Source organism: Mesoplodon bidens (genome assembly GCF_964165515.1).
Source record: "Mesoplodon bidens genome assembly, chromosome: 15".
NCBI lineage: Eukaryota > Metazoa > Chordata > Mammalia > Artiodactyla > Ziphiidae > Mesoplodon > Mesoplodon bidens.
In genome coordinates, this window is record NC_138171.1 from 66,579,501 (window position 1) to 66,590,939 (window position 11,439).

The following is an 11,439-nucleotide window of genomic DNA, read 5'->3' on the forward strand; positions in this document are numbered from 1 at the left end:
AAGCCTTCGCTTCCCCTAAACTGTGAAAAAGTTTCCCCATGTTCTCTTCCAGTCCCTCCATCGTTTCCTTTTCACGCTGAAATCCTTAATCTGTTGGAATTTACCCGGATGTCAAGGGTGAGTGAGTCCCACCCACTGACGTGAATCGCCACCTTCACTGTGTACGAAATATGTACAAGGAGCCTTTTCATTTTTCCATGAAAGTGTTTTTCACACATACTCGTAGCGCCTTTGTGGTGTGACGCGCCGGGAGGCCGGCCGGGGAGTCCGGCGCCCGGCCCACGAGCAGGGACCGAAAGACACTCGCGTCCCAGGGTCCCCCCAGCGCATCCAGAAAGCATGTGGGGACACTCCGCGGACGCTTCGAGTCTCCTGCGCGTTCCAAGTCACGCCCCACCATTTCTCCCTCTGAACCGAGACCCCCGCGGCCCCCGGGGTCCAGCGCCACCCTTCGCCCCCATTCCTCCCTCCGTCCCACGTGTCCCGAGACCCTCCACTTCATCCCGCCCCGCCTCCCCTACCTGCGCACTGTCGCGGGCCCGAGTTCCCCACCAGTCCGGACCTCCCTCCGACCCATTTTCCCTGCGCGCCCTCTTGGTCCCCGCATCGCCCCCCGCCCCGCATCGCCCCCCGCCCCACGTCGCCCCCCGCCCCGCATCCTCCTTCAGATCGCCTTCCCCGCGCGCCCCACGAGCCCAGCTCAGTGCCGTGCGCCCGTCGCCCCTCTCCGGCCCAGCTCCCGGCGGGGCGGGGCCTCTCAGGCGGAAGTGCCCGGGGCGCCGGCGGCTGGGACCGGCCCGGACGATGGGAGCCCAGGGCAGAGGCGGCGGCTGGGGCCGCAGTGGCGGCCGTGGCTGCCCGAGCGGCGGCGGGGGTGGGCGGCCGGGTACGCGGGTCGGGTAGCGCCGGGCCGAGCGCGGAGCCATGCGCCGGGCTGGGACCGGGACCGGGGGCGCGGCGGTGGCGGTGCCGGTGGCTGTGCCGCTGCTGCTGCTGCTGCTGCTCGCTCGGTCCCCGCCTGCCGCCGCCGGCGACGGCAAAAAGAGCGGTGAGAGAGCGCGGACCCGCGGGCGCCATCCCGGGGGCTCGGGCTGGGGGACGGAGGGAGCATCGGGGGGAGCGGCCGGGATTGTGAGTCACCTGGGGGCACCTGTGCACTCACCTGGCGCGGACGTAGGGCCCAGGTCCCCACCCTGTGTTGGGGGCGCAGGGCGGCCCCTTGCGGGGCACCGAGTGTGACAGCGGGCGATAGAAGGGACACCCGCGCCCCCTCCTCTGTCCCCGGGGCCGGGTTCGGCCAGACGGTCCCCTTGGAGCGAGTCCTCCCTTCCTTCCTGCTCCTCCTCCTCCCAACGGGTTCTGGTCGGGCACGAGCCTCGCACACCAGGACGTGGGGGCGAAGTGGCCCAGGGGGACTCTTCTGGGACTCCAAGAGCTGTGGGGGGGAGCTGCGAGCCCCTGGGAAGAAACGTTGGGCCGTGGGATTCCCGGGTCCCCATCTGGTCTGGGAGAGGGTCAGAGTTGGGAAAAAGTTGTTTAGATCCTAGAGTAGCAGCCTGGGTGGGTGTAATGCCTCCACCCCCCCAAGGTGACCACCACCCTACTGCGGTCACTTTGAACAGCTGGCCTTGCTTGTTGGAGGCTAGACTCCCAGTCGTCCTCAGGACCCTAGCAGGCCAGAGTGGTTCTGAGAAATGGGCACCTCTGTGTTGTCTGGGAACTTCCACTCCCTTTGACGAAGGCCCAAGGAGGTGGCTAGACCAGAAGGTGCTGTCCTTGGGGTTCTGCAGGATACCTGAGGATGCTGAGTAAATTGCCTGATTCCTGAGGCCTTGGGCTCTCTGGTGGCCAGGCTGGTGGGGCTGGGAGGGCCCAGATGCCCCACCGGGCAGTAGGCAGCTTACCAAGCACAGCCTGGGGCTGGCTCCCAGCCCATCCCCCCTTCTCTGAAATCTTGCTTCTCCAAGCTCCTGTTTCTTTGAGGGTTGTGCCTCTGGTTTCTGAGCTTGGCACAGCTTGAAATGAAAGGCAGTTTCCCCGAGATGGGCCCCTGATTAAATTGCTCTATCGGGTACCGATGAGAAAGTCATCCTTACTTTCTCCTTTACTCCTTTTCCGGGATCAGGGATCAGGGCTAGGTGAGGGGTCACTGGTGAAGAGTTTATGGAGATGGAAAACCTGGGGCAGCTGCTCACTTCCCAGGCCTGCTGAAGTGATCCTGGTTTCTGTGTGATCCTGGCTTCTGGGGTCTCTGGGTGGGCAGGGTCTCCGCATTGTGTGCCTGTCCTGGTTTGGAGGATGTGGGACAGGGTGCCCTTTCTAGGGTTCCCAGGACAGGCTCAGGGACTTTCTTTCTCCTACCCCCAGCCCTGTGTCCTTGGAGGGGGTTGTGGGCAGAGCAGGTGCGCATGTGACTGGTGCTCCCTGATATCAGAAATGTGTCTTCCACATCTGGCTCAGATGGAGAGCTGCAGAGCTGGGGGTGGGGTGCTGGAGGGGCTGTGTGGCCTGGGAGTGGGGACCACTGGGTCTTAGGGTGACCTCTTTTATCTCTCATGCACCTGCTGAAACTTCACAGCCACCAGCTGGGTTGCAGGTGTCCAGGGCTGGCAGGGGCCAGAGGACCTGGCCACTCTCTGGTCAGGGGGCTGCACACTGCAGCAGGACCTCCCCTACCCGGCCCCATCTAGAAGCTGGGTGACTGGTGGGCTGGCTGACTGTTTCTCTAAGGCCCTGTGGTCCTGGGGTGGGGTGGGGGGAGGGCTGCTGCAGCCTCAGGAGAAAGTTTGTATTTGCTCAGTGACTGCTAGTCTCCTGGCACTCAGGCCACAGTTGGCAGTTGGGACTTGGTGGCCACTAGACACCTGGAAAGCCTGGAGTGTGTCCTATGTGATGCCTACCCCTGCCCAGCCCCCCATACTGGGCTCCTCCGAGCAGAGCTCAGACTGGCTTTGCAAGTGGGCTGCTATCTTTTCTCAGGGTGTTTCCATGGCAGGGTCAGGAGGCTGGCAGGAAAGCCAGCTGCTCACCTGGTTCCCTTACCTGCTCACGTGGCCCACCTGGAAGGGCCCAGGCTTGCTGCTGGGGTGGTGTGAGTTGCCAGTTTCCCAGTGGGACAGGGGGAGGTACCCAGCTCAGAGGAGAGGGAGACCACACCCTGCTGTGTCCACAATGCATTTCTTCTTAAAGCACTTTAACATCCATTAACCATGGAGGGAGGGGCAGCCAAAGGGAGGTGCTGTCCGCCTCAGCCAACTCAGAGGAAGCTAGGACCCAGAGAGGGGAAGGGATGGTCAAGGTCACACCGAGAACAAGGCCTGAGCTGGCACTGGGGCCAAGCTTCCTACCATGCAGCACAGGTGCCTTGTCAGCCACCCCTGGAACACAGAGAGCACCAGAGCATGCCTGTTCTGTGGGAGGCCCTAGAGGGAGGGTCTGAGTGGGCACCCTCACCCACTCAGGGGGCAGGTGGTTACACCATGAGCCCCAGACACATGCTCCAGCGGAGGTTGTGCCAGTTAATGGACACTCCCAGGAGGGCCCTAATCCAGGGTGGGGCCAGAGGCCTCTGTGCCCAGTCCCAGCAGACCTTCAGAGCTGGTCTGGGAAAGGCTGGCATGACAAAAGGGGGCTGCAAGTGCAAACTTTTGGAGTGTGTGGGGGAGGGCAGCTGGGGAGTCATGGAGGTGGGAGCCTGGGAGCCACTGCCAGTACTGGGGCGCAGGGGAGCCCCGGGCTGGGGCCACTCTGCAGGGGCTTGTGCCCACTGGAGCTGGGGGGTAGCCATTCCAGCCTAGGTCCCCTCCCCACAGGGTCTCTGCCTGCCTCCTGTCTGGGTGAGGAGGGATGACGGCTCTGGGGCAACTGTATCCCAAATCATGGCCTGAGCAGGCAGCCAGCCTCCAGACCTGGACTCCCTGGCCTGTCCAGTGGAACCAGGATCAAGGATGCTGGAGCTGGGGAAGCTCAGAGGAGGTGGGGGAGAGTGTCCTGGCGTCCAGTGCCCAGGGCAGTTGGGGGGGCTCCCGCCCTGACCACTTCCTGTGCCCTTCAGACTCCATCCCTCAGCCCTGGATGTGCCAGGGCTGCAGTGGTGGGAGGCGGGGGGTGGGGGCTGTGACCAGTGTGGAGAGGAGCTGCCCTCTGAGTGGGGCTCTTCCTGCTTCTAAGGTCTGAGACCGTTGGGGTGATCGGTGTTGGGTGGCTGTGGGACTCATTGATAAGGGGTGGCTGGTGGATGGGATGTGGAGAACTGGGGATATTTGGCAGAGGAATGGCTGTGGGGGACTGAGCCTGTGAGCTAGAGATCGTTGGCAGGGCTGGAGGGGTTTAGAAAGATGGATGTGTGGACGTGAGTGGGAATGTGATGCCTGAGTGAAAACTTCTGAGCCCTGGGCCCTTGCCAAAGGCTGGGGGGGAGCAGTGACCTTTCCGAGGTCAGAGTGGGCATGCCAGGCATCCCAGGGGCTCCTTGGCTTCCCTCGCCCCTTCTCTCCAGCCCAGGCCAGGCATGAGGGCCTCCATCTTCTCCCCAGGGGAGGGGGATCCTGGGCACCCTGGCCCGGCTGACAGCGCCTTCTCTGCAGATGCCAGGCTGGTGTCGGAGCAGTTTTCGCAGGCCCCGCAGAAGCTGGCTTTCTACAGCTGGTATGGCAGTGCCAGGCTCTTCCACTTCCGGGTACCCCCAGACACAGTACTGCTGCGCTGGCTGCTGCAGGTGTCCAGGGGCAGTGGCCCCACTTGCACCAACATGGAGATCACCGTGTAGGTGCCCGCCCGCTGCCCCCGCCCCCGCCTGAGCCGCCTGGGCCGACACCTGAGCCTGCCCTGCTCTCCCTGCCTCCAGGTACTTCCGCTACGGCGCCCCTCCCGTCATCAACCCACTGGGCACCAGCTTCCCTGACAACACCTCTGTTCAGCCCTCCTTCCTCCTCAAGATGCTGCACAGCAACGCCTCCATCAACATCTCCCACCCAGCACCTGGGGACTGGTTTGTGGCCGCCCACCTGCCTCCCTCATCCCATAAGATTGAGGTGAAGGTAAGGGGGCTCCCTCCAGGGACAGGGTGTGGGCAGGACCCCACAGTGCATGAATGGCCAGTCCCTATTTTTCATCTCCCCAGGGCAGACTTTGCTCAGGGCTCTGCTGCCCAGCCCTGCCCCTCCACCCTAGGGCTCAGCCCTGACACCCTCCCCCGCAGGCTCTCTGGTCCAGCCCCGCCTCCCCCAACCCTAGGGCTCTCTGGTCCTGCCCTGCCGCCCCCTCCTGCTTCCCCTTCTCCCCTGTGCCTGCTCTCTCCTTAGGGCTTTGTTCCCACCTGTGCCTACATCTTCCAGCCTGACATGGTGGTCGTGCGAGTGGTCGAGGTCTCCATTCTGGAGCCTGACGTGCCCCTTCCACAGACCCTCCTCTCCTACCCCAGCTACCTCAAGTGAGTGGAGGTTTGGTGGAGTGGGTGGTACTGCTGTCCTCACTGCGGGTGAAAGAGCGGTGGGTCTGCGTCTCTGGGTCGTGCTAAGAAGTGGGGGCCAGGTGTCTCGCCCCCTTTGGCTACCACTCTGAGGGTGAAGTGTACGGGGAGGTTGGTTGAAGCTGCAGAGAGCCCAAGTGAGGCCTTATCCCCTTGGCTGCAGAGTCTTCGTCCCCGAGTACACCCAGGAGCTGCGGCTGGAGCTTCAGGGCTGTGTGTCCAACGGGAGCCTGGGCTGCCCTGTGCGCCTCACCGTGGGCTCGGCCACCCTGCCTGGAAACTTCCAGAAGGTGCTCACTTGCAGCGGCCCCACCCAGGCCTGCCACCTGCTGCTGCCCTCACCACCCTGGGACCGGTGGCTGCAAGTGACGGCCAAGAGCCTTGCTGGGCCCCGTGTGTCCGTGGCTTTCAGTGCTGTGGCTGCCCTCACAGGTGGGCTGAGCGGGGAGATGGCTCTGTCCCCTGCCTTCCGCCCTCAGGCCTTCCTCCAGCTGAGCCCCTTGTGGTCCTAACAGCATGCAGGCCGTGGAGTGTGAACTTCCAGCACCTTCTGCAGAGCAGCCCAAACCAGAGTAGCAATGCCTCCACTGGTCTGCTGCCCCCGACCCCCAGCTACCAGGACCTGGACCGGAGGGGCAGGGTGGGCGGCGGCCCCTTCTGCCTCAGGAGCTTCCCCGTCCTGCGGGAAGACGTGGACGTGGTATCTGTGCGCTTCCAGCCCCTGGACAGGGTCTCGGTGCTCGTGCAGTCGGACATGCCCTCGGTGATGCGGCTGAACCTCAACACGGGCATGGACAGCGGGGGCTCCCTCACCATCTCCATGCGGGTCAACAAGGTACCTTGGTCCAAGAGCCCCTAGAGGCCTGGCTCGGATCAGGGCTCAGGGCCCAGGACTCAGACCTGCCTGGGCGGAGTGATGCTGCTCAGGCCTCCCTGTGCCGACTTCGGCACGGAGACGGGATTGGGGTGGCCTTTCGGGCAACAAAGTGAGCTCGGCACGCATTGGGCCAGAACAGGCACCATCTGAGAAACAGAAGGCCTGTTCTGCGGAGCAGCAGGTCCCCGTCGGCAGGCCCAGGGCTGCAGGTAGGGTCAGAAGCTGGGTGCCCCAGGCCTGGAGGGGAAGGGTCCTGGTACGCCCTGAGCCAGCGGGGGCCACAGAGAATAGCGCCCAGCACCAGGGGTGAACTTGAGGTGGAGGCCAGGGACTGACGCTGCATGGCCTCCTTTCCAGACCGCGGTTGCCGACACCTCAGTGGTAGCCTGTGTGACTGTTGCCTCTCCCTTGCTCAGCTTCAACGCTTCGCTCAGCTGCACCACAGGTATAGGGGGCATCTGGCCCAGGGACCAGCAGGCCCTCTGGCTCCCTATGACCGGGCCTTCCTCCTCCCCTGCAGCCTTCTTCGAGGGCCACCCCCTGTCTCTGAGTGCCTCTTCTCCCACGGCCAACCTCATCATCCCCTACCCAGAGACAGACAACTGGTACCTCTCCCTGCAGCTCATGTGCCCCGAGAGACCTGAGTAAGTAAACTTGAGGGCAGCCGGCCACATGGTTGCACTCGGGACCATGGACAGGGCTGCCTGCATCCCAGTTTGGGGCTGACCCAACTTCCTGCAAGCCGTGCAGGGTCAGTTGCCTTCTGGGAGTTCTAAAGGGTTCCCCACCTCCACCTGGCCACTCCTCCCGTGGCAGCTCTGAGAGTCCAGACACAAGCAGGGGGACTGGTCCAGGACACAGCCCCAGACAGGCTGGTACTCGGGCAGCAGGAGGAAGAGGGGCATCTTGGCCTCGCAGAGCTTGTGGCTGCTGTCCTCCAGGGCTCGGAGCTCGGGGGCCTCAACTCTGGGCTCATGTGTCCAAGACCCTGCTGGGAGCACTGGTGGGGGACTGACCGGCAGAGCTCAGCAGCCAGCCTTCCTATGGCCCCTTCCTTGCAGGGAGTGTGAGCAGGCCTCGGTCCTCGTGGAGACCACCTTGTACTTGGTGCCCTGCTTGAACGACTGTGGACCCTACGGCCAGTGCCTCCTGCTGCGCAGACATGGCTACCTGTATGCGGGCTGCAGCTGCAAGGCAGGTGAGGGATGGTCCTGATGTCTCCCCCCACTCGTGCCCTTGGCCTCCCAGCCCTGTGCCTTCCTCTGGGAGCCCATCCCAGCTCTGCCCCCAAAGAGCAATGACAGATGCCGCCTTCCCACCCCCGTGCGGGCACAGAGAGGCACCCCCAGAGATGGTACTGCCTTCTGATCTTGGCCTCCCCTGCCCACACCTGCCCCCACCTACCCACACTGGCATCCACCTACCCACATGTGCCCCACACCTACCCACACCTGTCCCGGCCTGCTCAGGGGTGAGGAAGGGGCTTCTCTGCAGGGCCCTGGGTGAGGGGCGGGCCCTGAGGTTCCAAAGCGCCCCCTGCCAAGTCTGCCCCACTTGCCCAGCTTCAGCCCCCTCTGCGTTGCCTTGGCCCACAGGCTGGCGTGGATGGAGCTGCACAGACAACAGCACAGCCCAGACGGCGGCCCAGCAGAAGGCGGCTGCCCTCTTGCTTACCCTGAGCAACCTCGTGTTCCTGGCCCCCATCGCCATCTCCGTGCACCGCTCCCTCCTGGTGGAGGCCTCTGTCTACGCCTACACCATGTTCTTCTCCACGGTAGGCCTGCTTGCTCCCCTGGGGGTGGTAGGGGGACCTGGGCTGCCGCTCACTGCCCGGCCCCACAGTTCTACCACGCCTGCGACCAGCCGGGTGAAGCGGTGCTGTGCATCCTCAACTATGACACGCTGCAGTACTGCGACTTCCTGGGCTCCGGAGTGTCCATCTGGGTCACCGTCCTCTGCATGGCCCGGCTGAAGGCCGCCCTGAAATATGTGAGTGATTTCCTGATACCCGGGGTCTGGGCTCTGGGGGCGCGGAGGCCCCTGTGCACAGCGTGTCGAGGGAGACACCAGAAAGGGGGTTTGGCCTCTGCCGTTCGAAACCTCTTGTACTGACCAGTCGCCTGCTGGTAGAGGCTGCCTCCAGTTGTGAAGGGACTGTGTCAGCTGCTCGGAGGATGCCAGGCAAGGAAGGTGGTGGGCAGGGTTGGGCGAGGCCCGTCTGTCTCCCAGGGCCCCATTCAGAGAGGAGGCCTGGAGCCCCAACCCTGGACCAGACCTCCCTGAGAAGCGCCCAGCTGTGCTCCTGGAGTCCCTGGTGCTGAGGACACTTCGGGGACTTTTCTGCTGCAGCCGGGCTTGCCTGATGGAGATGCGTGCCCTGGTGCCCTGCCTGCCCAAGTTTGTGCCCCAGAAATTCACCTGTGGGGAATTCCCTCTCAGTCCAGTGGTTAAGACTCTGTGCTTTCACTGCTGAGGGCAGCGTGGGTTCAATCCCTGGTCAGGGAACTAAGATCCTGCAAGCTGTGCAGCGCGGCCAAAACAAAACACATTAGAAATCTACCTGTGGATGGACCCTTGGGACTGATGGATCCCAGCAATGCAGGAGCTGGAGGAGGGGCATCTCCCTCCCAGCCAGCAGAGCAGGGCAGGGTGTGCCAGTTGCTCCAAGGGGACTGGCAGAGGTGCTGGGGGGCAGTAGGGACAGTGGGATGACCAGCAGGCCCAAACCACCTGCTCCTGCTGGACCTTGTGCCATCAAAGACAAACCAGGCCTAGGGCTCCTGTGACCCTGCCATCGTCCCTGTGTTTTGCCCAGGTTCTGTTTCTCCTGGGCGCTCTGGTGTTCGCCATGTCCTTGCAGCTGGACCGCAGGGCCGCCTGGAACACAATGGGGCCTTGCCTCTTTGCCATTGTGGTCATGGTCACCATGTGGGTAAGGAACTAGAGCAGGCCTGGGGTCCTGCCCAGGCTCCCTCTCCTGGTAATTGGGGTAAAAGAGCATGGGTTCTCCATACACGCTCACTCTGGGAGGAGAGAGCATGGCCCCTCATTTTGGCCATGTTCTCAGTCCTGGGTCTGAGTCCTCCAGATCTGCTGAGGGCTGCCAGTGGCACCCACAGGGGCTCAGTGTGGCTTCATGCCCAGGGCCTGGGCCTGAGGAACCCATAGATCTTTGTGCCCTTGAACCCCTCCAAGCAGCCCACACTCCCAGACCTGGGCAGGCCCCTGGGAGCTGTGGCTGCAGCCCCTGTGCCAACACTCGTGTGGTGGTTTTCTCCAGGTGTACCGCTGCGGGCGCCGGCGCCACTGCTACCCCCCCTCCTGGCAGCGCTGGGTCTTCTACCTCCTGCCCGGCATCTCCATGGCCGCTGTGGCCATCACCATCTACACTTCCATGATGACCAGCGACAACTATTACTATACCCACAGCATCTGGCACATGCTGCTGGCAGGGAGCGCAGCCTTCTTGCTGCCACCACGTGAACAGCACACCAAGCCCTGGGCCTGCTCCCAGAAGCTCACCTGCCACTATGAGATCTGCAAGAACCACCGGGACGAGCTGTACACAGTGACATGACACAGCCAGCTTGGGGACACCTGCAGCTTTGATGATCTCTCCAGCCAGGGGCAGGACCAAGGGAGAGGGACCCTGTCCAGATCCATTTCCAACTGAATAAAATTGCCCTGAGCCCTCTTTTGCTTTCTCCTCCTGAGGAGAGGACCACACCCCCAACTCCCTTGTGCCCACTGGCTGCCAGCTGACTTGGTCACTGTGCAGGTCCCAGCGGGTATCTGCAGTGGCCCCTGGGGCCGGGGCCTGGGCCTGGCTGCCTGGAGACCACAGGTACCATGTGGGGTCAGGATCTGAGTTCTTCTGGCCTGGGGATGGTTGGAGGGAGATGTGGTGTAAGAGTCCCCCATTGCCCTATTCCTCTGTGAGGCTGTGTTATGAGAGACCCAGGTGGGCTGAGGAGGCCTGAGCCCACCTCCCACGGGCCCCTGCCCCATAGGCTGGGAACTATGCCATCTCTGGCTCATTGACACCTTGTGCCTCTGAATGCCAGCCTGCCGTGGGCATGGGGATGCCCCCTGCTAATACCTTTGCCATGGGAAGGAGTGACCACATTTACCAGGGAGCTGATGGCACTGGGGTGTCCGTAAGGGCCAGCTGCCATGGGTAGCATGGGGGAGGCTGACTTCTGGCTGTCCAGCCCTCCCCCTTCACTCCCTTTGGCTCTCAGTTTTGGAGCTGCAGGCCCCTGAGATGAGCTTCCTGGGGAGGGGGCTGCCAAGCTGCTCTGGGAGTGCTGGGCCTGCAGGGCACACCTGGTCCCATCTTTGTGTCCCACTGACCCCTGGGTTCCTGGGCCCTGTCTAGGGAGCATCTCCTTGAGTTACTCCCAGGAGAGAAGGTGATGGCTGCCGCCCCGCACTGACCCAACCACATGTTTGGGGAGGGGCTCCTGGAGACCTGGCCCTGCCTTTCTCCTTCCTCTGTGGTGGAAGCACTGTAAGGGCTGCTGACTGCCCCAGGAGCAGTGCCCTGCCCCTCCCTAAGGGGCTGCTGTCTGCGTGAGGGTGCTGGACAGGGCTGCTGAGCCCAGGATGGGGGGCACGCACTCTCATCTTTTGGCCCTGGCGTCTTCCCTTCTGAGTCCTGTGCAGGCTGCGGCCTCCCTGGAGGCTTCCCGCACCCCCAGTCACCCAGCACTTGGCCACTGGAGCATTCTCTAGGCTTGTAAAGCGGAAACATTTATATACAGGATTTTGGGGAGGAATTTTTTCAAGACATTTAAGACGTATTTTTCTGTAGCTCTGATTGCACTGTGATTGGTGAATTTAATATTCTACATGATGTTTCAAGGCAAAAGAGTTTTTACATTGTTTTCTGCGCTCCTTCCGGGAGGAGGGGAGGTGGGACCGAGAATGACAAGTCCCTGCTCCCGGGAAATGGGCCCACACTTGCAGACGGTGCCTGCAGCTGCCGCCGTTTCCGCAGCGAGTTTTCCACGGTCCCTAAAGACGGGAAAGGGGGCGGGACGAGGTGGGTGTAGACCAACCGGCTTTGCAGCCAGTCAGGGGCGGATGGAGG

General features: G+C 62.9%; 1 protein-coding gene across 3 annotated transcripts; it reads left to right on the top strand.

Moving 5' to 3' along the window:
* Positions 1 to 807: 807 nt before the first annotated feature.
* PGAP6 (post-GPI attachment to proteins 6) lies at positions 808 to 10,037 on the top strand. Of its 3 annotated transcripts, none has more exons than XM_081257463.1 (13): positions 808 to 1,048; positions 4,587 to 4,764; positions 4,847 to 5,039; positions 5,304 to 5,431; positions 5,634 to 5,902; positions 5,986 to 6,305; positions 6,705 to 6,792; positions 6,868 to 6,991; positions 7,409 to 7,545; positions 7,943 to 8,121; positions 8,190 to 8,336; positions 9,163 to 9,279; positions 9,628 to 10,037. In XM_081257463.1, exons 1-13 carry the CDS (start codon positions 925 to 927, stop codon positions 9,922 to 9,924), a joined length of 2,301 nt encoding a protein of 766 aa, XP_081113589.1. In that variant the 5' UTR covers positions 808 to 924; the 3' UTR covers positions 9,925 to 10,037. The 3 variants fall into 3 exon arrangements, with proteins under 3 accessions (XP_081113589.1, XP_081113590.1, XP_081113591.1); XM_081257464.1 differs by having other exon boundaries at positions 5,337 to 5,431; XM_081257465.1 differs by having other exon boundaries at positions 4,587 to 4,647.
* Positions 10,038 to 11,439: the final 1,402 nt, after the last annotated feature.